Genomic DNA, 26,600 nt, shown 5'->3' with positions numbered 1-26,600 from the left:
CTGTTTACACTTAAAAAAAAAAAAAAAAACATACAACAAGATGTTTTCAGTAAGTTTGGAACATACTACAGGCGGGATACATGCATTTCGGAAAACAACTTCAGTAACTTTGGAAGGGAAGTTGTTTTCCATAAGATGAGTGAAAATATTTTACATAGGAAAATGTTTTCAGTAACTTTTGTGCAACCAAACACGGGAAATTAGGAAAATATTTTCCTGAAAAACATTTTCAAACAGACCCTAAAATCAGACAAGTGCTAGACATTCAGAACAAAAACTGTATTTCTTCGTAAAATTAAGAGCATGAATCCAATAATTGGGTGAGAATCGGACCCGCCTACGGTAATAATGATTCTTCTGAAGGTAATCCTCCCTTTGCACTAATGATACTTATAATTAAATTTTTCGCCAATATGATAAACTGTTAGCAAAACTTTCTGCTTGTGCAGTTTTTATTGATTTGCAGCCTTAAGCTGATAGTGTTCAAATATAAGTTTTGTGCTTGAACTTTGCAGCGTAAAAACCTATAATCACCGGAAAGAAGTACTATTAAAAATTGTGACCTTTGTCACAATTTTACGATTGAATTTTTTTTTCTTTGGAGGACTTTTCAGTTAATTATTAAGAATACATTGTAATATAGATATTTGAAATAAAGGATTTCACCCCCTATGTCATGTGCAAGAAAATTTTCCCTCAACGTACTTACTAGTAGCTTTAATTGAAGAAAATTGAACTTCGATGCTGTTATCGTCCTTGCTCTGGTTTACTTTAGGCGCCGTGTTTATTTTAAGTTGAATGATGGAATAATTATTTTAAGTTGAATAAGAGATTAATTATCTTTCCAATGGTATTAATTACAAGTGAATGCAGTTTACAACTGAGGGAAGATTTGGATATAGCCACCGACCTTTTTTTTAGTGTAAGTAGGAGGACTCGAACCCGAGACCTCCTTATACTCATTCCATCCCATTTTGATAGTTTTGATTTTTTTTTTTTTACAAAATTTAAGAAAAATTAGTTAAATTTATTGGAAGAGTAAATCTACCTTGCTATTTTTCTAAAATATTCTTATATTAATATTAGTAGTATAATTAATCATTATAACTTTACATTAATTGCAACAATAATATTGATAAAAAATTGCACCATTTAAGGCATGAACCAAAGCAATTAATGACTAAAGTAGGTTATATTCAATGATAATAAAATACATTAAATAAAAGAATTTTAGAGAAATGAAAAGTCAAATAAGACTATCAAAATGAGATGAACAGATTACCTTTTTCTTTAACACCATCACAATCAATATATATATATATATACACTCTGGAATCAACACACAAGTGGGGTGGGGATGCTTTGATAATTGATTGTTGATGATTTCAATGAACGACAAAAGAAAAGTGATAAATACTACATGATTATATGAATTGGTCAATTAAATGTTACATGATAAACAAAACATAACTAGACTTCCAACCAAGGGGAACTTTAAGTAACATTCTAGAAGTAGCTAAACCTAAAAACCACACCAGGCAGGTAATATAAAAGCATAGATTCCGTATGGCTCACTAGTCACTACTACCCAATAATATTATTGACAAAAACAAGAAGGATATAAAAATAATGGCCCAATTAATGGCTCACTACTACCCATATGACCACAGAATTCATGGAGTCTGCATTTGTATGTGTGAGTACATGTTAGTGTCTGTATATCTAGATCCAAATTTAATTAATAAAGTGCGAGTATATGTGATTGTTTATTGATCTAAATACTAAACAATTAGAAAAAGAAAAACAAAGAATTGGGACAAGCCTTACTTTTAACTGGAGTAGTGGTCTCTGCTAGTGGTGTGCCATTTTTTAAGTCAAAACTAACTCAAATTATTTTAATCATAATCCATATATATATATATATATTTATATGGATTAATCTTTCTTACACCGACAGTGTATAATGTATACACTATTAGCGTTGGATGAATGATAACTATGCAAAATTTGAATTTAATATTCAATTTTTGCACACATGTCATGAATCCAACGATGATAGTGTATATACCGTCAGTGTAGGAAAGATTTATTCTATATATATTTATATTTTTCAAGTTCAGTTTTATAGTTGTTTTAGGTCAAAAGAAGTAAATTCAAGTTTTTTAAGTCTCACCCATCTCTTACTGATTATCAGACTTTAGTTGTGGCTTTCTTTTGTCAAAAGAAGTAAACTCAATGATTAAATTTATTTTGGCAAAGCCAAAGGCACCATATTGAACACACATCAAAATTGTTTTAGCAGGATGGGACCATTTATTTCAAATCATAAGCTCGTAGAAAGGAAGTATAAGCGAATCAATTACTAAACTATCTGTTCATAATTTATTGACAATTAGTGGTTAAATTCACGCCATTTTATCCTAATGCATTGATGAATTTCACATCAGTATTGAAACTCTTTATAAAGGATGAATTCAGAACGGTGGGGTATAGATTTAGGCACTCTGTAGAAGCAAAAAATTTCCCTAGCAAGTCGAAATCTTGGAGCTGTAAGGATAAAATTCCACTAGCAATTTTGCCACGCCTGAAGGTAATTTTACTCCTGCATTTGAAAGTCAACTTTGCCAACTCAAAAAACAAAAAAAAAAACTCTATATATAGCCAGTCATCCCTATGTAGATCTACCATAGAAAAGTGCAGATTCACAAAAGAAGAGTGGAGAGAAGAAAAAAGAAAAACTAGAAAAAGATGACGAGAAAACCTTCCTTTTCTCTCTTTGCCATAGCAATCTTGTTGCTCTCTGTTGCTTGTTAGTCTCTTGCGCTCTGCTTCTTCAATTTTTGAGATTGCTTCCTGTCTTGTTTTAAGACACATTTTGCAAGTTAAAGCAAACAAACTTTTCTTTATAATCCAGAGTTTCTTTATGTATCATGACTACTAATTAACTCCAGTTCATTGTATAATTTGTTTTGCAGCTCCTAAGATCTCCCAAAAAATGACGTTGCTGGGCGTTAATGGGCAATGTATGAGCTTTGGAGATCCGCTGGATTGCTCACTGTGTCAGCTTGGATCTCGATGCATAGCACAAGCATCCTACTATGAGTGGGATGATTGTAAGAACTGTAACGGAAGCATGTATTGTATGCTTTACGGTGTAGATGATTTTTATGGGATATGTTTTCCCACTAATCCCAACTGAAGGCCAAAAACTTCTAAGCCTTCAATTTGTTCAATTTCCATTTGTTTTCCCTGTAGTTCTGGGGTCACCTGCATCGATCTCTCCAGTCTTCCAGCCTCTACTCTCTACCAGATCTTGAGAGGGAGAAAGCGGCCATGCATCTTGTATTGAAAAGCAAGCTAGTAATGAATAAATTGTTTTACTTCCAGAAAGACATTAGTCACTGTTTCATTTTCAAGAAATACATATGAACTTGATTGCTAGTTTTACCAGAAACTTCCTGCTAACTCCTTGGCATCGATCTTCTTAATTTTTTTTCTTTGAAGTTCCGAGGGGACCGAGTGGAACTTCAAAAAAAAAAAATTTAAAAAAAATTAATCTAAGCTTGTATGATTGGACGAAGACAGAGAAAGAGGACGCAATCTGACAACAGCAACCTGAAAGCCTATCACGCTTTGACAGAGAAGATCTAACTCGAGCTATAGATTTAAGTTTTCAGTAGCCTAACGGGCAAAGATGGAATTAATCATGTAATTAATCACTTATAAAAGCTTCCTAAACTAGCTCTTTCTGATCAGAAATCACTTAATCATGCAGTTTCATTGCTGTTTCCTGGAGGTATCTTTTATTGTTCCCTGGAGCCATTAGAAACCGTCAAATTGCTACGTATTTACATGTTATTGTTTCTTAAACAACCCTACTTAGTATATATTCATATTATAGTTGAGATCTCTGGTGTCGTCATTCGATGCCAAATTCAGTACTAATTCCACTTATCACGTGAAGATAAAAAAACTTAAATTAAATCAAATCAATTTGATTTATTAACTTAAAAGATTAAAGAGCTCGTTACAACTTAAATAAACGAAATACTTGGTATAAATATGGAAATGACACTAAGTTGTCGCTGGAAAGTGGCACCGAGGATCCCATGTGCTCATATTATGTGCTCATATTATGCCTCAGGCTGCAATCAGCTGATGAATGTTTAATCACTCAGGCTGCAATCATAATCTTACGGTACTGCATCTATTCGCTGACCGTGAATAAGATGAAATAGAATGGTAATGAACATTATCAGAGAAAAAGAAAACTGGGAAACTGATTCTCTAATGAGTGTCTCAAAGCAAATGAAAAGAAAATAAAGTGCAACTGTACAAGACTGTTTTGGAATAAATTCGGAAATTGATTCTCCTGCACATACAACTTATTTTGGTAGGTAATAGACAGCTAATAGGGTGTACTATTTGGAACAATATGGCACCATTATGCTCAAGGCAGACAAAAAATATGAAATTCCCCCTACGGTAAGTGGGAAATTACCTAGGTTGAACTCAATCTCCAAGAAACTGAACTAGACTTCCTCTAAATTAACCATGTTCTTCTAAACATTTTTACAGTACAAAATAACTAATTTTGCTTTTCTGCAATTCAGTTCAGTTAAACATTAGCAAATTAGATTGAACTCGATCTCCAAGAAATTGAGTTCAATTAGTTAGACACTTAAAATAGAGCAACTGAACTCGGATGGGAACAACTTTAATTAGTTCTCTTTTCAGTTTCTGGAAGCCAGTAGATCTAATGGTCTAGCTATCAACTTTTGCATCAATTAATGGTTTTACGTTATTTTCTCTTTACCCTGACTTCCTTCTTTCTGTTTTTGCAAAACTCCAATCGATAACACCTGACATTTCATGGTACTTTTTAAGTACTTAGACTCTTGGAGTTGGAGATGGGGAAAGGATAATCCTGGCCGATATCTCTTGGGCAATTACTAGTATATTCAACTTGCTGTACTGTACATTCACATTTAGTGCTCTACTGCAGTTGGACACATTTTAGTTTTAACTTCACTCTTATGAAAAGATAATACTTGTGGCAAGTGGTGATGAGTGTCTCAGAGAGAGGTACCCGTTTGACAAATCCATGAACGAAATAGAAGTGAAATTGTTAATTATGTTTAAATATATATATATATATATATATATATATATATTTTCCTCCTCTTTTTTCCCTGGTCAATTCTATTTGTTTTTCTTGGATTTCACTTGAAGGTAGCTTACCTTGAGGGAAAATAGATGGATATGGAGTAATATTTTGCATTTCTGATTTTTGGAGGCCTAAATGTTAGACCAAATATCTTTGGCCGATATACCTAAAGGTAGCTTATCAAAGGAAAATGACCATTTTGTTTCCTCTTTCGCGTCTTGACCAGTGTGTCATTTATCATCAGGAACCAATTTAGTTCCTTATCTTTATAAAGATAAAAAAAAACAGCTATTATAAATAGTGTACTATTTTTTTCAGAATAATATGGCAGCATTATGCTCAAGGCCGGCAAATAATAAAATTTCCTCTTGAGTAAGTGGGAAGGAAGTTCTTTACAAACATGTAGTAGTATTGTGAATCCGAACTTGGATTAGTACAATCTCTATACCCAATGGGGAGAGAACAAACTCAATAAAATTTTTTTTTTATTTATATTCCAAAGTACAGAAATTTGTGAGTAAAATTTTCTGACTATGTAATGGGCATGTATATCAAAATAATCTAAAAGCGATTCCAAGAAATTTGGTTTGCTATAAATTATCAAGTTTAATAATGGAGAATTGAGTTCAACTTGACATATATATCAACTGAAATATTGAACTACTTTTTTTTTTATAGGATCTTTCACTACATGAATCAGCAGCAACTTGAAGAAAACCTATCTAAGTTGAATTCTGTGGTGCTCAAACTACTTCGACAACCAATGAAAACAAGGGATAAGTACACAAACCTCTATTGGGCTTTGTCACAACTACAAACAGTTCCCTCCAGGCAAAATTATAAGGTTACACGTACCTCCCTTTTAGTTGTCCAATATATCTATAGGACCCTGATTTCAGTACCTTAAAAGGGACTCTAATACTCCCTCAAGTTATACGTTATGGTGATGAATAGAAAGTGTGAAGTTTAAGGAAACATCTCTAAAATTGAGAAGTGTAAGAATCTAATAGTAAATATTTTTGGGAGTCCATAGAATCAATAGAAACAAATCATTAAAACTAGGAGTCCTTCATCTACCCCCCACACAAAACAAAGCAAAACAAGGAGAAAAACCGTTCAGGTATAGGGTTTGTGAAAAAAAAAAGAGCATATCTTCATGGAAGACGCCGACAGAAAAATACGTAAGACAGAAGAAAAAGCGGGGACCAAACTTCCACTAGTTCTTTGTGAAAAAATTCTCCTTAGGCTTGATGTCAAGGCTCTTTCTAGATTCAAGTGCGTCTGTAATGGCTGGCATGACCTAATCTCGAGTTCCCGTTTTATCCGCCGTCACCTAGACCTTTCAATAGCAGATCCTGAGCAAAACCATCATCGAGTTTTCTTAATTTTTCCATTGACCACTATTGATTACAGATACTTTGGCTTCCATGTTGAGCGAAAATATTGCAATAAAATTATTGACAAACCTCTTCGTTATCCGAGGGAGATGTCCCCGTTTTATCTGGAAATTATAGGATCATGTGATGGATTAATATGTTTGTTGAGTGGAGTTAAGGACAAATCCATTATCATATGGAATCCATCTTCCCAAGAGTTAGTGACTTCACCTTTGCCTTTTAACCATGCTGACCTTGGCTTCTATTGGTTCGGCCGTGACTGCATGTCTGATGGCTACAAATTGCTTGTATCCAGCCATCGCAAGTACCACAAAATCTACGAATTGAGCCCGTATGAAGGTTTGTACGACTGGAGGAAGCACAAGGACGAAGTAATACGTCCAACTCGAGCTTTCGAGAAGAGGGGTACTTATTTCAACGGTAATGTTTATTGGCCATGCTTGCAGAATAGGCACATTGTGGTTTCATACAATTTGTCAAACGCGGAAGTTAGGGGAGTACCAGCACCCGATATCATCAGAGGGAATGCAAGTTTTACCTTGGGGGTTTTTGACGGAAGCCTTTGTGCAATTTGTAAGCCCTATAAGAATTTTGAGATATGGACGATGAAAGAGTGTAGCTTGGGACAATATTATTGGACTAATTTGATTCAGTTAGAAGGATTTGAAGCCAATTCCAATATGTTGAGGCCTTTAGGAGCTCTAAGGAATGGAGATTTAATTGTGGATGTTGATCAAAAGACCTTGCAAAGGTACTATTTCAATGGGAACACTCCAAGAATTGTCAAAACACACAATGTTAACCATGGAATGCTTTCGGATGCTATTACATATGTGGAGAGTTTGGTTTCACCCATTGACAGTATACAATTTGGCCCACAACAATTGCGGATGACGAATGAGGCACATGGCTGTGCTAGATAAATAACTAGGTAAGGTTGGTCTTTTATTTCTCTAAAAAAAAATATATTTATTGATTCGGTTTTGAACTTGCTGTTATGGTTTTAGGTTTTTGCAGATGAAGAGAAATGGGGTGTGAAGAATCTCGTACTACATTGTGATGATTAGAACAATTTGACTGCAATTATTCAAGATTTCTGAAGAATGGCGATGTTTCATTCCAGTAGAACATATGTGAAGCATGCCTTACATGGGAGCATACAAAAAGTAATTCAAATTCAAGATCATTTATTATTTGTCTGATGCAATAACATATGTGGATAGTTCGATTTAGTAGAACTAGTGTTCGACTAACTAGCCCTTGGGATTGACTACCTATTTTTGTTTCCGACTGTTGCAATTATTTAGTTTTCAGACTCTTTTGCTCGTTTAGTTCGGTGTGATTTGACAGTGATTTCTGTTTTCGGTTCCTTGAAGCAGATATATCAATAGTTTTTATGAAGTTTTGTTTCCATATTGATAATTTCTTGTTCTCTCACTGCATGTGAATTTTTAGTACAAATTATATATTTTTATAATGTATGTGAGACCATTAATCTATAATCATGTTACTATATATTCGGAGTTGGAAGAAAAATGAAAAAAAATTCGATTATCTTTATACTAGGATGCTTTTTAATTTTTGTTTCAGTAAACAGTTTATCTAGAACCTTAATTTCAGTGCAACTGATATTTAGTAGGAGGCCTCTCTACATAATACTATAAAAACTTTTTTGACGTAAATAAATTCAGTTAAGTTCTTGAACCTGACATATAATTCTAGAGATTGTTGTTGCAAGTGTTGCCAGAGGACAAGATTAAACTTTTTGGACAGGGGATTTATATTCCAGTAATGACGGTTTAGTGTCATGAAAGTTTTTCTTTTTCTTTTCTTTTCTTTTCTTTTTTTGGTTGATCAGAGCACTTATGGAAGGCACCATTTCTGCAATTCGTACGTCTTACACTTGAATTGCTGCCACATAGCAAAAGAAATTCTAATCACACGCTTAGATACATAAGTAATTGGCCTTTATTTATATTCTAGCTGTTGCAGTACATAAGAATACATATACATACATAATATATGTGTGCGCACGCGGGCATATAAGTATCTTACAGGAGCAAGCATTATAAGTATATACGATGGTATGTATTTGTATTTGATCCAAAACATGATCATGACGGAATTAGTGGAACATTGATGTTGGACTTGATGAATCCAACGATGGAATCGTTTACTTGAAATGATTTGCTCAGGCAGCATCAGGAACTGAAGGAGTGGAATTGAAGAGAGACCTGGATTTTGACTGTTGAAGCTTTGCATAAAGGAGGGCATTCCCTTTTCCAACATTAATTACCATGTGCAACATCGCCTGAGGGATCACAAACACCATTTTGGGCTTCAAAATTTTGTACAAGAAAACGCTATCTGTTGTCACAAAGCCTACAAGGATTCTCCCCTTCGTGCATACAACTAGCTCAGATGCCCGTGGGTGTGTATGCGGGCGTACAACTCCTCCTTTGAGCAGCTCCGCTTGAATCATGGATATTCCAAGACTGTTTAGCCCCGGGAAATTATTAGCTGTTGCTTGGCTGATGCTCAGCCCATAGATATTGAACACTTTGTTGTCATTCATGAAACCTTTGTAGCAGAAGTCGTCTGAAGTTGCATCAGAAGGATTCTTGCAAGGATAGTCATTCAGATTCATGTTTGAGCTTAAATTCGCGACGCAATATTAATCTTGTAGTGGAGGTGGATCAACACAATGACAAGAAGGCATTAGTGATAGCAGTGAAGGAACAGGAGTATTAGGCCGAAGAGTATCAGATGAAGATAGGAACAGGAGCTGGCCATGTATACAGTATCTGCCCCGCGCAGTCCATTTAAAGGTCGAAAGTTAAAACTAGCCAGTTCACTAACCACTGCTCAATTCCTACGTGCACGAAATTAAAATATCTTTTGAAAAGAAAATTGACTGAATATATAGTAGTACCATTGGCTATTCATGCAGTAATTCTAGATGACTGAATCCTCGATCACTGCAATTTAACCATTATTATATGGTTAGATGTTTTTGAACGCCTGAAAATTTGTAGCCATGGGCGGTCTCCTTAACCTCACTTTACAATGAGGGTTATATTGTCACACTCTTTAACTTGCCTTCCCGTCATACCTTTCCCTTTTAATGGAGCTATCACTATTGCATTGATTAGGAAGTCAAGACACAAGGAAGTTTATGAATTTTTTATAGCTATTTTAATACGTGAATGAATAGTTATTTCATAGTTATTCCTGTTGCCGTTTACCAAATTTTCTCAAGGCTTTATTCCTAGTGAGGATGAATGATAAGAGACCGTGACTATGGCACTCCAGATCCTCTGTCTAGGTCACCTGTCTAAGTTAACACAACGTCGCTTTTCTATAAAAACTGATGAGGTGACCTGAACCCGTCTAAGTTGATACGATACGACATCGCTTTTCTATAAAAACTGATGACGCGGCCTTTCAAACTCTCTCCTGTTTAAGCTGTGTGTCTCAATTAATATGACAATGATGATGTGGCCTTTTCTTGCTTAAGTTGTCTGTCTAAGTTAATACGACATTGTTTTTCTAGTTGGACTACTCTTAACATTACAGACGTCTGTAACTTCACACTTGCAGATGCCTGTTTTTTCAATTTTGAATATTTTGAATAGGATCCTATAGTTTTATCAATCAAAAAATAGACCAATCCGATCCCATCCCTCCCTCAACCTCCAATTTCTAGGTTCTCTCCTTCTTGCAGCCACAAGTGATACTCTCATCTCCATTTTTTTTGCGTCTTACCACTTTTTATTTTTCTCATATCCCAATCTATTCCTGCTCTCCTCCAAGTTCAAATCGCCCATGTTCTATTATTATCACCCTACAATCCCCCCCCCCCCCCCGACAAAAAAAACACTGGTTGTCTCTATTTCTTCTTCTCCTTCTGAACTTGATGTTAACTATGTCTTTCATGTCAAATCTCTGTCTTTGTTGGTTTCATATGCAGGGTGTGACGAATGGTATTATTGTGCATTTGTGCTTTGAGAAAAAAAGTGACTTTGAGATGGAAGTATTTGATCAATTGAGGAGTTCTCTTGAATCATAAGATTTATTAACTGTTAATTTGATTTCTAAACTGTCCATAAAGTCATGGAATTTGTACCTTAAAAAGGGGGAAAAAGTCCATGGCTATCCACTTATCCAGCATAGAAGTAACAGAGATGGTGTCTAATTGAGAGGTTTGGAAAAGAGGGGTGTTGAGAATTTAGAAGTTGAGGAAGGGCATGTATGTAAGACTATTTGCTCCACATTTTAACGGGACAAACCAGCAGCCCTTCATGTCTCAATCTAACTAAATGCAATCAATGGTCAAGAACTGTGATTTAACCATTTTCCTTTTCTATATAACAACTGATTATTTGGGCTTTCAAATTCTCTCCTGCCTAAATTAATATGACATGGCTTTTCGATAAATACTGATGACGTGACCTTTTCAATCTAAGGGTGTGTTTGATAAAAGTGAAATTTGAAAATTGAAATCTAAAGTCTAAATCCATTAAATTAGTAAATTATTGAGTACTAAATTTGATATATTAAGTGCATATCACATTAAATGATAAGTGAATAACTTTTCACTTATTTTTTGGAGCAAATTTTACTTAGAAAATTCAGTGCCACTTAATGAATTTAGATGTTTTAGTTTTGGTTATCAAATGCATCTGAACATGTTAAAATCTGAGCCTATTAAATTTAAGTGCTGAATTGAACTATCAAACAAGACCTAAGTTGTCTATCAAATTTAATATAACATTGGTTTTTTATAAAAACTGATGGCGTGGCCTTACAAACTCTCATCCTAATCATATTTTAGTAAACTCTCCTCTCAGTAGTCTAAACATCACAGAATTCCGATTCAAGCAAATCTAGTTGGTATTCCAACTTCAAGATTTAGTAAGATTATACAATGGAATCCCAATTAGAAGACCAAACTACCGCTAATCAATTGTTTAATGTCTAAAATTCCTATCATCATTAAAGTAGAAGTGTTTAAGACTTGTCAAACTAGTAGGAGATTGTAGGGTATATAGTGGGAATCGACAAGGAAGATCAAATATATGGTGTGAAGAGGTTTTATATAGGCTGCCTTTCTTTTGTTGTGGAATTGAATAATCTTTCATTCAAAAAAAGAGGTTCCAAAATCCGGACCTAGAATAAGTAAGTCAAGACCTGCCTCCAAAGATTTGATGACGATCGATGACTCCTAATAGTTCTTCACTTTTTCTGAGCTAGATATTTTATTACGGGGAAACGTTTAAAACAGAAGTTTTCTAGTAGTATGACTTTTTTGTTTCAAGCCATGTTATCACTTATCAATTTGTTTGATAATATATTCATGTATGGAAGCCCTGAATGATTTGTATACAAAGTATTAGCAGCTAGTACAAGCTAGAAAAAGATATATTTTGTGGCTGTATTTTATTGCAAGGGAAAACTAAGTTGCGTGTGTACATGTAGGATGGAGTTGCATATATATACTAGCATTCAATTCAGAGAGTTTGGCAGATACTTGGGTACAGTTCAGTTCCAAGAACATCAATCGTTTGAAAATGATATGATGAAAATCACTTGAAAGAGTAGAAGATCTCTTTGCCTCACCTTGCCTGATCATGGCTTCTTGCCTGCAGCTTCCGAAGCGTGATAGTGGATATAGATCATGACCTCTTGGCATCTGAAATTAAACCCATCATGATTTTTTAAATTTAGTATTTGTTTATTATTATTATTATTATTATTATTATTATTATTATTATTATTATTTGAAAAGGTAAGATTTGGGGCTATTTTCAGACCATCGTACAATTCTTTGGTCCAAGGATTGTGACTATAACATTTTAAACCCGAGGGGGTGTAGTTGTAGTTTAGCCAAAACAAAAGGAAGACAAATGTAATTTACCCAAAGTTTTATAAGATTCTTTTTTTTTCCCCCCAAAACGATAACATTTTATTGATAATATATAGGTTTACATTTTATTGATAATGTATGGGTTTATAAGATTCGAGGAATACTAATTTCAAAGCTTTTATGCCTAAGTGAGGCCTCCTCTATGATTAGTGAACCTAGGGCAAAGAATATACAAAGCCCAATAACAATAAAGAAAAGAAGCATATAACCGATCCCAAGGCCCCCATTGCCTTAAAAGAGAAGAAAAATAACAAGAAATAGGCTGCACATCTTCTGTGCACTTAGGGCACAAAATATATGAAGCTCAATAATAATAACAAGGGATAAGTATATACATAACTACGGAAACTACTACATTCCTTTTTAAATATAGTACTCATGATTTTAATCGACGTATATCTTGTTACATTAGTCAGTGATTTAAATTCTTGAAATAATCTAACGATTGATAACTCTTATTCTATATCTAACGATGAATTTAATTATATTGGTACAATACTCAAAAGGTATTGCAGAACTCCCCACTATCTAATCCCAATAGTTTTCAAAGTGATAAAAGAAAAAATAAATGGACTAGACTCCTCATCATTGCATTGGAGAAAACTTCTCCCCATTACACTCCAAAAAAATTAATTTAAAATTATTTTTAAAAATCAACACCGTCCATAATATATTTCATTACTCAATGTTAGTTATACATAAAACTTCACACGAAGTTGACCATGTTTTGCCCTCTGATTAATCATTACAAATTTTGTCATAATTTTGACTTATTTTTCACCATTCAAATATTTCATGAAAATTAAATGTCAAAATATTCTTAAAAATATATATTTTTAGTATGCTGATCTAGAGATCAAAAGAAAAATAATGACACAATCACATAATTTTACAACATTACACAAAGTTGGATATAAATGAATGGATAGAAATCTAATGGAGAGAATCCTAACTCATGAAAAGATAACCCCAACAAAATGCATCTTCCGCTAGACATACATGAGGAAATTCTCCTCAGGCTTGAATTGAAGGATCTCTTGAGATTCAAGTGCATCTGCACTCTGCAGTTGCTGGAATGATCCAATCTCCAGTTCTCGTTTCGCCTGTCCACGACTGGTGCTATCAACAGCCAACCACGAGAAGAAGCATCTAGGATATGATTTATGACAGGACAAAACTGAGAAGATACTGGCGCTCAATGTGCTTTACGACGGTTGCTTTTGGATGATGCTTATATGCAACTTTTAGGACTGGTGAGAAATTTGAGATATGGATGATGAAAGAGTATGGGGTTGAAGAATCTTGGACAATATGGATGACATTAGAAGGATTTGAAGCCAATTCAAGTTTTTTAAGGGCACTAGGATTTTTGAAGAATGGCCAACTAATTGTGGATGTTAATCAAAACTATGTAAGGTATAATTTTAAGGAGAAGTCTGCAGAAGTTGCTAAAAAACGCAATGCCGAATACTCAGATACGATTACATATGTGGAGAGCTTGATTTCACCTAAGGCAGTTAGTGTTCAAATAGCCAGGAATCAACCCCATCAAAGTATATATGATACCAGCCAGCCTAATATTTTTTTTTCCTTTTTTGATATATGCACTTGTTTTCAGTTGTACACTTGTAGATTCTGTGAGATTAAGGATTTTAAGGTAGTAATAGAACTTCAATTACAAATGTCAAGATCTACTCTTCCTTGCTTATGCTCACTAGTATATTATTATTCTACATAATTCACACCTGTGAAACTTCATCTCCTGATGTTGGAAATGGTTTTTATTTTTGAAAGGAAAAAGAGAAAAGATTAGAATCCATGCAAACAGCTTCAAAAGGGGAAGAATACAGTGAAATAGTACGTGTGGATAGGTGAGTCATATTTTATATTTCTACCCTACCAATTAACATTTTGTTGCCGTCTGATAAAAAAAAATAACATTTTGTTCTCAAAAAGTAGAATTAAGAGTTACCATAGAGAAGCAGGTCCACTCGGTTCAATTGAAATAGAAGTAGATTACAAAAAGGAAAATATAATCAACATAAAAAGGTCAAATTGTCTTTGTAACAAATACAACTTCAAATGTTATTGTATTAAAGATTCTTGTTTTCAACTAAAGAACTCCAGATTCCATTACCTATAAAGCAAGTTCTAAAGCTATTTTTTCTTTAGAAATTCTATCTATTATATTATTCATCTTTAGGTATTAATATTTAATCAATTATTTTCTAATTGATTATTTTTTCTTAACATTCAACTTTGACAGAATTTGTATTTGTCATTCTTTTATTATTATTTTGGAAACTGCCTAGAACGAGAATTAGTACTTGATACCTATCATTCGGGTGGGTCCTCCTCTTTTTCTCACAAGTCAAAATGACCAAAAAAAATTTTTTTTTCCGTGAGAGTTTATGCGTAGGGATGGCAATGGGGCGGGAGACACCTCCCCCAACCCCTGCCCCGTTGCATTTTAATTCCCCCCGCCCCCGCCCCGTCCCTCGCTCCCGGCTTCCCCCGCCCCGCTTCCCCCGCGGGGGCACTCGTCTAGTTAAAAAAATTTTATTATATAATTTCATTATAATTAAATTTGAGCAAATAATCAAGTACTAAAATATCAGCACATCACTAAATTATTATTCATTGTAACTTTACAATTGAAACTCATAAAAATAATTAAACAAAGGTTATTTGAATACAATCTAATATGATAAAACAAATATAACTAAAGTAATCAAATTTTCACTTTTGATACAAATACAATCACTAAATTATTATTATATTTTTTTTTAAAAAAAGTGTTATTGTAATAAGTGTAGTTAGGATTTAATATAAATATATTAATAAATTTAGTGTAAATATTTAATAATTTTTATTAATAGACATGTATAATTAGTAGTATAATTAATAATATCATTATATATATAATTATGTACATATATATATTTTTTCAAACGGGCGGTGGGGCAGGGGGTGGGGCGGGAGAGTATACCCCCGCCCCCCGCCCCAACCCCCGCGGGGTGAGTGCCCGCGGTTGCCCGCCCCCGTTGCCATCTCTATTTATGCGATTCAAGGGGTTGGTACTAATCTGATAACTTTTTAATCAAACCTACTCCTTTGATTAGTATACTTTAGGGCACAAAAATAAAAAGCCCAATATAACTAAACCTATCGTCTTCAGAGTGAAGAAGAAACACATAACAGGAAAAAAAAATGCATGATCTTCCGCTAGAGCTACACGAGCAAATTCTCCTCAGGCTTGACGTGAAAGCTCTCTTGAGATTCAAGTGCGTCTGCAGTTGCTGGAATGATCTAATCTCCAGTTCTCGTTTTGCGGAGCGACAACTAGAGCTATCAATAGCCGACCACGAGGAAAAGCATCATCGGATTCTGCAAACGTTTCCGCTGGCCACCGTCGAATTTAATGAATGTGGTGGCCATAGAATAAGTAAACGGATTCCTCTTCCTCCCCAATTTTCATCCCATTACTTAAGGATCTTGGGTTCTTGCGATGGCTTAATATGCTTACTGAATTTTTCTGCACCCTCACTTTTTTTTAATAGCAAGGATATATTGATATGGAATCCTTCTACGAAAGAATTATTGACTATACCTAGCCCTTTTGGCCTTGTTGATCCTGAATTCTGTTGGTTCGGCCGCGATAGCAATATTATTGGTGCCTACAAACTTGTTATAGGCCTTCGTACCCAAATATATTCTTCAGAGGACCTTCCTATAATCCGTATACTGTACTCATGTGGAGGTGGAATTTACAAATGGAGAGGGATTGAAACAAAATTTGGGAGTGAAATAAGATCTTTTTCCGATCCAAGGGGTACCCATCTGAATGAAATTGTTCATTGGCCATCATCTAGTTCCTGGTTTAGTCATGTTGTGGTTACGTTTGATTTGTCACAGGAAAAGTTTGGGACAATACCGGTGCCCAACATGTTACATCGAAATAATGGCTTCACAATCGGGGTTTTTGAGAAATGCCTATGTGCAATTTTTAATTTTAGCCCCCATAAAAGATACTGGTGGGATAGATTTGAGGTATGGATGATGAAAGAATATGGGGTGAAAGAATCTTGGACAATGTCGATGACATTAGAGGGATTGGAAGCTTTTTCAATTAGGCCGCTAGCGTTTTTGAAGAATGGAGAACTAATCGCGGATGTTGATGACAACGCGCACGTCAAAACATATGTAAGGTATAGTTTTAAAGAGAAGGCTGCTGAAGTTCTTAAAAAACACAATGGCGAAAACTCAGATGCAATCACATATGTGGAGAGCTTGATTTCACCTAAAGCACAAGTCATATGCGGAGAGCTTGGTTTCACCTAAAGCGCAAGTGTTCAACTAGCCAGGAATGAATGCCGTAATTTGGATCATGGAGAGGGCATCAACTTGTACAACAGGCAACCTCATACCTTATTTGATAATATTTCACTGGTTTAGACTTTCAAATTGTTGTTTTGGTTCTTCAATTACACTTCAGTTTTTTCACCCTTTTGATGAAGCAGCTGTTCTTAAACACTTTTGGAGTCACTGTGTCTTCTGTATCCTTTGGAAACGCAGCAAAAATTCTATTTAGTTTTCTGCTAATCTTTCTCAATATCGTTCCCTCCAAGTATCAGAATTTAAGTTATCGTTATAGTTGACAAGTTCTCCACAATCTATATGGCAATATTCAACTGACTCATAACATTGTCTGTATACTGCTAATTTTGATAATAATCTTTGGCTCACAATTAATTATGAAGAAAATGCAGTTTTTTTACACTCATTATTTTTTTTTCACGAAGCAGAAGTCACAACAGAAGGAAACATCTTTTTTTTTTAATAGCCCTTTTTGTCAATAGACAGTAACTATGTGAAACTTGTGGGTTCTTAACATGGTTTAATGTGCTTATGCGAATTTATCAAGTAATAATGGAAAATACATTCATATGGACTCAAGAAACATGCTTTGGATCCATTCCTTTTATTTTTACTTGGTACCGAGTTCCATTGGTTTAGTTGCGATGGCACGTCCAATTCATGAACTTGTAGCAGCCAACAGGCCTTTCTAGTTCAATGGAGGTTTATATGATTGGAGAAGGACTCATAACCCTGTGAACATAATGGAAGCAGTTGAAAGGAGGGCTAGATTTCTGGTCGAAGTGTTCGTTGGCCAACATCTGAAGAACAATGCTGCAATATAAATGGTACATATTATAGCATAATTTTTCAACGGGGATAATTGGAATACTCCTGCACCTAATGCTTCATGAGTTTCCGAGGATGCCTTTGAGGTATGGATCACAAAAGAATATGGGATGGGACTTGGAGAATCCTAGGCTTATAAGTTGACAAAATTAGAAGAGTTTCATGCCAATGTTTAAACTTAGAGAACTGATGGTGAATTTTCTTTCCTTTTCTTTTTTCCAGTTTTGTAGGTTGATGTTGGATGTCGACAGCATTAGCAAGGTTCAATTTTGGCAGGAAGATACAAAGTTGTCTAAACTCACGATGATTGTCAAATGTTTGATCCATTGCTAATGTTGAGAGCTTTTGCTCACCAACAAATAGTATAGATTAGTTATTTCCATGCCATAATGATGATCAAAGTGGATGTAGGAACTAATTTAGCTAAGGCAGGCCTAATGACATTTTTGTTATCACTTTCTTGCGGACAATTAAGATTCTACCAGAGTTTGGTACACTTCACAGCAAATTCTGTTTCACCAGTTTATGTGACATGCTCCAGAAATTCTACCAGGTTTTCTGTTTTTCCAAATCATCTTTTCTCTCCTAATCCGAAATTTACATTGCAATATATGTCTTTGCCACACTTGAGGCAAAAATCAAGAAAGCACAAGAAATATATCTTTACTACTACTTGAATCAACAATCAACTATCACCTCTAGATGCATACTATTGAGGCCGCAGGGGTATTTGAAGAAAGGAGAATTAATTTTGGATGTTGATGGAAGAACGTTGGTAAGGTATGATTCAGATGTGCGGAAAGCAAAGACAACTCAAACTCACAGCAATAATGAAAAGTCTGGTGCGATTACACATGTGGAGAGCCTGATTTCACCAAGAAATAGCAGACAAGAAGCATCCAGGCCACAAGACAATGGAAAATTACCTGTAAAGTAGGCGATACCAAATTTCACTCTTTTCCAATTGTGATGTTCTTATATATTTCGTATTAGTTTGGCTTTTATTAGAAGTTGTTATTATGGTTCTTCGAGGATAGTTTATTCAAAAATCTTTTTCTTGGAAGTGATACCTCTAGAACTCTAGAAAACTTGAGCAAATTCGACCATTTACTGAGACTTGTACTGCCATGATGTACTGATTCCTTCGCTTTATTTGCCGATGGAACCTTGGTCTAATAGATAAGAATAAGGTTTAGGGTCCAGAAATTAGGAATCTTGGGTTCTATTTTCGTTGCTCCTTCCACATTTCTTAAATCCTACCTCTTCCCTACTAGTAAAAAAATTTTCTAATTTTTTTAGAAAAAGCTTTCTTTTTAAATTACCGAGTTTCTATTTGTTCCTCACCTTTTTTCAAAATTTTTTTCCTCACTTTTAATTACGTCCAATGCAAAGCTTGTTGTGTGTTGTAGATTCTTTATGCATATCGTCTTGTCGTCCCTCTTGATTTCTTTAACCTTCTTAATGTCAACTGGCCTACCAAAGCAGTGCTGAAACATACTCTTGATAATATTAATTGTGCTTCAAGGATGCTCTACATTAAAGTTACTCTCTTGGATCAATTGTTGGATATATCAAAGGTAGAGGGAAAACCACATGTGCACGCAAAATTAATGAAAAAAAGTACGTAACTTTTTTTTTTTTTGTATGCACATATGGTTTTCTCTCCGTAGTACCGTCACACAACTCATCCATGGTATGGATTCCCTGGACCAATGATTGATTATATTTACAGCAAATTCCATAATTATACTACTTTTTCATTTAATCTGATTGAGTCATTGAACACTGTTGGCCACCAATGACTTAAAGTCTTAATAGAGTAGATAGTTAAGGATTCAAACCTTACCTCCAATCGCTTTATCACAATGTGGGTTCCTCAAGTTCATATGGGTGTATAGTGTAATGTTTAGTCCGATGGTGGTTCAATTTCTGACAGTTCCCTTTTTAATTCAATTGGATCTTCCCATAGAACAGGCAAGAGTAGGAGTAGGAATAGAAGTAGTATAAATGGTGACAATTGACAATTGACAAAAAAAAAAAAAAAGAAAAAAGATGTAAGTCATTGATTGAATAAATGGAGAGGATGGTTGATTCAAGGCGGGCGCTTTTCAAAGATGCCAAACTACTGTTGTTGGAAAAAGATCTAGTTTACTGAACCTTGCTAAAAGGACTAAATCAACTAATGAAAGAGTTTGAGGACAAAACCCATACTGGTTAAAGAATAATCTCGAAAACCTAAATAATTGATTTTCCCCATCTTGAATAAAATCGGTTGACACAATTTTTTCCTGAAAAAATAAATTCAAAATTTTAGGAAGAAAACTAACATTTTAGGCACATATCCACACAAAAAGAATAAAAGAAAAAAAAAACATGTTAGGCCCTATAACTAACACAACACTAAACACAAGCAGAGATTAGTTCTGAAATGATTTTCCGGATACGAACCCCATATCAAAAATTATTTTCAGGGGATTTTTTTAAAGTTATAAAATATTTTAATCGATTTGGACATAAAAATTTTGGGTGTGAAATGATAGAATTATTTATTCAAAATGGGGTTACACGAAAAAGTTATGTTTATCTTTACGGCAAAAATTAATAGAATAATCACTTTAAAGAATTAAGTGGGTTATTTTGTACAATATATATATATATATACCAAAGATATCTAAATTTGAGCAGCGGAATAATCTTTGAGCAAACGAAATAGGGCTTGAATTAACACTTGAAGTTAGACTTTGAGCATGAGTATTCACAAGAAGACCAACTGGAACTGTCACTTGATCATTTTCTCAATCTTTGAATAGTTTGAACAGCAACCGGATTCACATTAACAAGTTCCCAAATAACTCCCAGTCACACCCGAATATTGAATATAATTCCATTTAAACCCGAATATTGAGATCGCAGCCGTAATTTTCCTTGTAGCTACGGACAGATCTCAACCACATGGTAGCTTTCAAGTAAACGGGTTATTACCCGCCAAAAACGAGACTAGCTTCCGCAAAGTCCCTTCTATGGTAAAACAAACTTAGCTTCGTTTATCTTCCCTTTCCCACCACTCTCATATCTTCTTTACTGCCAACATTTTTTTTCTCCTAATACAGCTCTCTTTAAGCAATCCCAAGCCTGTTATTCCTCTTCCTTTTACTGGTATGACACGATAACACGACTGAAGTACGATCCAAAATTAATAGCTATCAACACAGCCCAAACTTCGGTAGATCATTATTGGGTTAACTTGTTAGTGACGCGAATGTAAGTGGATTGGGTTGGATCAACCCATAAGTTGGCACGCTAACCTGATAAAGTGCTTCTTTTATGATATTAATTAAACAGTACTACAAAGACCATTTTAAATATTTAATAAAAACTAAGAACTATCAAATTTGGTTTGAATATTTCTATTGGAAGTTTTAAAACTCACAAGTTTTATATCTTATCAAATATGAAGCTATTTAATCGTGGTTCTAAAATAGTGATTGGATCACATTTTCGAAAGAGTTTTTGGAAAAAAATTTATTGTGTAGAATAACTCTTCACAAAAAATGGAGAAATTTTCAACAAAGAATAGCAATCCGAACAAGACCAACTTTGTAACTTATATTATACTTGGAAAACTTGATCTATTATTTCTTTTTTTTTTTGAAAACTTTAAATTTTGCATTAACTACATATTTCTAAAATTTGTTTTATGTTTTAACAACAGCAACAGTGAATTGATTACACAATGAAATGAATTAAAATAAGTGATTAAGATGCCAGAGTGTTTCTAGAGTAAGTTAAAAGGATGACTTAGCAAAATAGTGTATAATATCAAAATTATTTTAATAGTATAAAATATATAACAGGTTATACACCGGTTGAGTTGGATCTACCCGTTAACAAATAGTTAATGATACGGCACGACATCATGAAAGTCTAATAGATTGGATTAGGGTCAAAGTTTTCTAATACGCTAAATATATCATAACTAAAATTAATTTGGGCATGTGAAGCCCAAGGGGATGGGACTTTTGCATCATTGCCCCACCAAATCACAAAAATTCCCAAAATTAAACTGAGGGAAGAGTTGGGTTTAGTCAACTCAACGGCGGACCTTAAAGTCACCTTTTCCTTCCAGACCCAAAAATCACTCCACTGATGAGGAAAAAGAAGAACTTGCGGCATATTCCTCCGGACATATGCGAGAGAATTCTCCTCAGGCTTGATGTTAAGAACATCCTGAGGTTCAAGTGCGTCTGCCGCAGCTGGTGTGACCTGATCTCCAACCCTAGTTTGGCCTTTCGGCAGCCGGAGCTATCAAAAGCCGACCCTGAAAAATCCCATCACCGGATTCTCCGAACAAACCGACTAGCCACCATCGATTACAATGCTTTTTGTGATTATAAGGCATTTTGTGATTACAATTCTTTTTGGGGTGAAAATGAATGCAGATGGAATAGAATATCAACTACACAAGTTCCGGGTGACCCGCCATAGCATCCGAGAATTGTGGGTTCCTGCGATGGCTTAGTTTGCTTATTATGTTATGATTACAAGGTAAGACATCGTATGCTTATATGGAATCCTTGCTCTAGGGAGTTCCTGAATGTGGATGCACCTCCATGCATAATTGAATTCTATTGGTTTGGCTGCAAGAGCTTCACTGCAAAAAATGGTACTTACAATCTAGTAGTATGATCAAGTTCTGGAGAATTGCATGTATTGAAATCTGATGGAGGTTTATACAACGAGAGATGGGGTACATTTTCATTGCACGGATGGATGGTCTTGGAAGCGAGAGGTACCTTCCTTAATGGTATCGTCCATTGGCCAGCTTATGAAAAACCTAGGCATGTTGTGGCTTGGTACGATTTGTCAGCTGCTGAGGTTGGGAAGATCGAATTTCCAGTCGAAATACCAGATTATCGTCAACGATCCTTTACATTGGGAGTTTTTGACGGATGGTTTCTTTGAAAGTTTTGATATTGGTTTGGATTGGATAATACATGAAGTTGTTGTTCTGGTTCCAGTGGGCTTAGTAACAGGGAAGGTAACACCTAAAGTGTAACAGATGATTCAAATCGTTTTTATATCCCCTGTCAAGCTTAATACTGATTAATCTTTTTATTCTGTTAAAGAATGCTGTCTAAATTTTACTTCAATTAATTAGCCGTTCATCTCAATTTTTTCGCTCTAGCTCGAAGTTTTATGGTGTGATTGTATTCTTTCTCGAATTTGTCTTGCATGATTAATCTCCTTGTGTATGTCAACCTGTACCCAAACACCAAATACTCACACCTGTGAACCCGTACATGAGAATCGGCTAGCATTGATCTAAGGAGCAAATTGGAAAAACTTTTCTCATGTATAGTATAGTGAACTCCAAGGAAAACTGAAAACAGACTTCAAGGACTTTGATTCTATACATATATATTGAAGTTAACTTTGATTGTATAGATTTTGAAGTTGCCTTTACCCTTTTGCTTCATGAATATATCAAACTTTTTGTAGTTTTCTTTCGATATATCTGTCATTTGTTAAAGTTAAGTTGGTCGCTCTCCTAGTTAGTAGTGGTGCTTCTTGTGGATTTAGGAATTTTCTCGAGTGCCATACAAATTTTAATTTGTGGGGAGTGTAGTAAAAATTCTCCCACTGCCTGTAGTTTTTCTCCTCCTTTGGCAAAAGGAGACGCCAAAATGCAAAACATCCATATTTGCGGTTTCTTGCTTTTAGGTTTTATATGTGGTTAATTAGAAACAGTTAATTTGATTAATTTGTACACGTGCAAAGGTTAATTCTTGCATCCCAAGTTCTTCATGAAAAACACAGCTAGTGCAACTGAATGGATCTTGATGGTTTCGTGTAGACAAATTTCCCATCTGGTAGAAGGTGAGTAGTTTTTGAGTTCGTGAGATTGGAAGCAAATATGTATATGTAATTTGTGATCATTTTTTGCCACTTTTCCTAAATGATACATGGCTCGCATTTTTTTTTTTTCCATACAAATTACAGTCAAGGGCAAAGCATGAATTTTCAAAGTAACCAAAAATTTATAAAAGAAAAAAAAAAGAACTAATAGAAAAACCAAAGCTTATGTAACAGAAGAGATCTTCTGTCACTAATTTGCTTTGCAACCAGGTACCTTAAAGTTCTTAAGGAAGCTGATAATAACCATTCAAGATCAACTTTCCATTGTCAAACCTATAAAATGGGAGGCTTCTTTGTATAATCAATTCAAAGTCAATTTTGATGGAGCAATCTCACATGCGAAGGATGTTTATGGTGTTGGAATAGCCAATTTCGATATAGCAATCTCACATGCAATAGTGATTCAAAACCATGCTTGTGATTGGATTATCACAGAAGTAGTCACTGCAAGAGATGCTTTCACTTTACAAAGACCTTGATGATTCCAAATTTTATAGGTGATGATGCATCTAGGATTGTCCAACTTATCAATCGTAAAATGATGATCTCTCTACCATTGGCACAATCATTGAAGAGTTACGGATCAATGCTTTGCATGATCCTTGTTTTTTTTTTTTTTTTTGTCAAAACCAAGAAATGACTTTTGATAACTTTACAAACCTTAACCCAGTAGAAAATCACAAAAACCAGTAACTTTTATAGTTCCTGCAGGAGACTTATAAACCTATCCCAAATCCCCCCTATCCCCGATGTAGGATATCAACCTATGCATGATCCTTGTTTAATTGATGCAAATTGTGTTCCCGAGGAAGTTAATAATTTTATTAAAATATCTCTCTTTGTTAAATTCCTGTGAAACGTACTCTCCTACTTTTGTATTCATGTTGGACGATTTTCAGCAAATTTAGTAATAAAATAAAAAAAACGTGCAATTAGCTGTTGGTATTGCAGTGAAAGTTCACTATGGCTTATTTTGTTACTACATTAACATGTACCTAAGGCTTAATTTGCAACATTTAACATCAAACTTTAGTTTTTTTATTTTTATTTTTTGGTAAATAAAGATTAGGAGAAAAGGATGCTCGATTTTACAAATTGCCCAAATTATAGAGTACATATAAAATGTAGAACCTCAACGAGGCTTTAGTCTGCAAACTGACTGACCACTAAGTTGTACTTTCCCTACATGATCATAAACAACGAAGGCCAGAAAAGTAACAAGGCTTTAATCTGCAAACTGACTTACTGATTAGGACTACTCCATCAAAGAACTGATTAAGACTACTCCATCTGAGAATCTTCAGAGCCAACTTTTACTTCATGGACGTAAAAAGAAACCCCATGTAATAAATTACAGCAATACAAACCTTCAAATTGCAAAACAAAATACAATATCTAGTAGCCCATTACCAAAAAAATAAATAAAAAAGGTTAACCAAAAGACACGTAAAATGGGATTACCAAACCAAACGAATGTAATTGCACAAATTGATATTTGCATCAAATTTTCAATTATGATCTTATCATAGCCAACTAAAACAAAAGTTTGCCAAGGCCAAGGTAAATTAAGCAAACAACCCTATAAAAATAATAATAACATCAAACCAAGATAAACCACCACATTAATCCAACTTAAGGATTCCAAAAAAATTAAAATAAACAAAACAAATCAAAAGCAGTAAAAATTGCGTGTAAAGAGAACAAAATCCAACCACAATAGACCAAATTTGGCAAAATTAACATAAGCCTATCTGTATAATTATAGTTTAATTGATAATAAGACCCTAATTAAACTACATTAGAAATAACTGCTTAAATTTTTTTAAAAAAAAAAAACTAAATTCTATTTCTGTCGACCACCCAAAATCTTAGACCCTGAAAAATCCATATTTGGAAATTGCTCCTTAAACTTCTTCATCAGCTCCTGATTCTGAATTTCCTCGCTGGTCGGCAACCCTAGCTGTTTCTGACGCTGATCAAACATCATCTTCTCCACCGCCGATCTCGTTTCCATGTCCAAATCGGAAAGCTTGCTCGGCTCCGGCTGAACTTTCTGGGTATCGATTTCCGGCCCGCCTTTCAACAAGCTCTTCCACCAGTTGGTTTTGTCCTGCTTCGTCAGCAAAATCGAGATATCGTTATCCTCCAAACTCCAGATAGAGTCCTGGGCTTTGACAAGGCCAAAGAACTCGCCGTCGAGGATCGGAGGGGAGTTTTTCAGTCCGACTTTGATGCGGTCCTTCTTCACATCGCAGACGACGAATCGCGACTTTGTTCCCGGAGGAACGGGGACGGCAATGGTGACTTCCTGGAGAGATTGGCCCCATGTGTAGTTTTCCATGTCGAGCCCGTTGGATTTGTTTGGAGCTAGACGCTCCGGCTTGGGAGGCTCTTGGTTCTCTCCCTTTTTCTCCTCCTCCGGCTCGGGCTGGTTAACTGGAGGGGTCTGCTGCTGTTGGGACTGGTCGACCGGAGAAGTCTGCTGTTGTTGGGGTTGGTCGTCGCCGGCGTTGATGTCGGAGATAATCGCCATTGGTGAATGTCGGAGACAGGATTTACTAGGGGTTCCCGAAGAAGTAGTAAAAGTATAATTGATTGAAGGAGATAATTTCAAAGGGGGAGGAAGGAGTTGTATTTATAGATGAGTGAGAGGAAAATTGATTACATAGAGGATTTGGCCAGAGAATGTTCTAGAAGTCCTTTTCCTACGATAATTTGGTTTTTTAAATTCTTTCTTTCCTAAAAAATACAAAAATTTGTCTAAGATCAAAACCTATAATGATTGGGATTTTATTTTTAAGATTTTTAGAAATTTACTAAACTTACTTTTTATAATTATGTTAGGACGAAGTAAGGAGGGAGAAATTATTTTCAATATAAACAATGTTTAGAATCAGAAGTGCATTTCCTTTGATTATTTGGTTTTTTTTTTTAAATTTTTTTCTTGAGAAAATGGCTTAGATCACAACCTATAATTGTTGGGATTTTA

At 34.9% G+C, this 26,600-nt stretch overlaps 4 protein-coding genes and 1 long non-coding RNA gene across 5 annotated transcripts; 3 read left to right on the top strand and 2 right to left on the bottom strand.

Moving 5' to 3' along the window:
* The first annotated feature begins 2,694 nt into the window (after window positions 1–2,694).
* On the top strand, window positions 2,695–3,441 carry LOC140038630 (uncharacterized). Its single transcript, XR_011842205.1, has 2 exons — window positions 2,695–2,809; window positions 2,976–3,441. It is a non-coding gene; the product is annotated as an uncharacterized lncRNA (long non-coding RNA).
* Window positions 3,442–6,323: 2,882 nt separating this feature from the next.
* Window positions 6,324–7,487, top strand: LOC113737270 (F-box/kelch-repeat protein At3g23880-like). Its single transcript, XM_027264522.1, has one exon. It carries the CDS (start codon window positions 6,324–6,326, stop codon window positions 7,485–7,487), a length of 1,164 nt encoding a protein of 387 aa, XP_027120323.1.
* A 1,268-nt stretch (window positions 7,488–8,755) lies between these two features.
* On the bottom strand, window positions 8,756–9,211 carry LOC113737269 (germin-like protein 1-2). The gene has a single exon (XM_027264521.1). The coding sequence runs from the start codon at window positions 9,209–9,211 to the stop codon at window positions 8,756–8,758; it is 456 nt and encodes a 151-aa protein (XP_027120322.1).
* A 6,322-nt stretch (window positions 9,212–15,533) lies between these two features.
* LOC113737268 (F-box/kelch-repeat protein At3g23880-like) lies at window positions 15,534–17,035 on the top strand. The gene has a single exon (XM_027264520.2). It carries the CDS (start codon window positions 15,701–15,703, stop codon window positions 16,829–16,831), a length of 1,131 nt encoding a protein of 376 aa, XP_027120321.1. The 5' UTR covers window positions 15,534–15,700; the 3' UTR covers window positions 16,832–17,035.
* An 8,293-nt stretch (window positions 17,036–25,328) lies between these two features.
* LOC113737195 (protein BOBBER 1) lies at window positions 25,329–26,227 on the bottom strand. Its single transcript, XM_027264458.2, has one exon. It carries the CDS (start codon window positions 26,142–26,144, stop codon window positions 25,455–25,457), a length of 690 nt encoding a protein of 229 aa, XP_027120259.1. The 5' UTR covers window positions 26,145–26,227; the 3' UTR covers window positions 25,329–25,454.
* Between the last annotated feature and the right edge of the window lie 373 nt (window positions 26,228–26,600).

The sequence above is a fragment of the Coffea arabica genome, chromosome 3e (assembly GCF_036785885.1).
Source record: "Coffea arabica cultivar ET-39 chromosome 3e, Coffea Arabica ET-39 HiFi, whole genome shotgun sequence".
In the NCBI taxonomy this organism is placed as follows: Eukaryota; Viridiplantae; Streptophyta; class Magnoliopsida; order Gentianales; family Rubiaceae; genus Coffea; species Coffea arabica.
This window is presented reverse-complemented; position numbering and strand designations above follow the sequence as displayed.

What these genes read in the sequence shown, in the direction of transcription:
- LOC113737270 (XM_027264522.1), top strand. Translation starts at nt 6,324, where the DNA reads ATGGAAGACGCCGACAGAAAAATACGTAAGACAGAAGAAAAAGCGGGG.
- LOC113737268 (XM_027264520.2), top strand. Translation starts at nt 15,701, where the DNA reads ATGCATGATCTTCCGCTAGAGCTACACGAGCAAATTCTCCTCAGGCTT.
- LOC113737195 (XM_027264458.2), bottom strand. Translation starts at nt 26,144, where the DNA reads ATGGCGATTATCTCCGACATCAACGCCGGCGACGACCAACCCCAACAA.
- LOC113737269 (XM_027264521.1), bottom strand. Translation starts at nt 9,211, where the DNA reads ATGAATCTGAATGACTATCCTTGCAAGAATCCTTCTGATGCAACTTCA.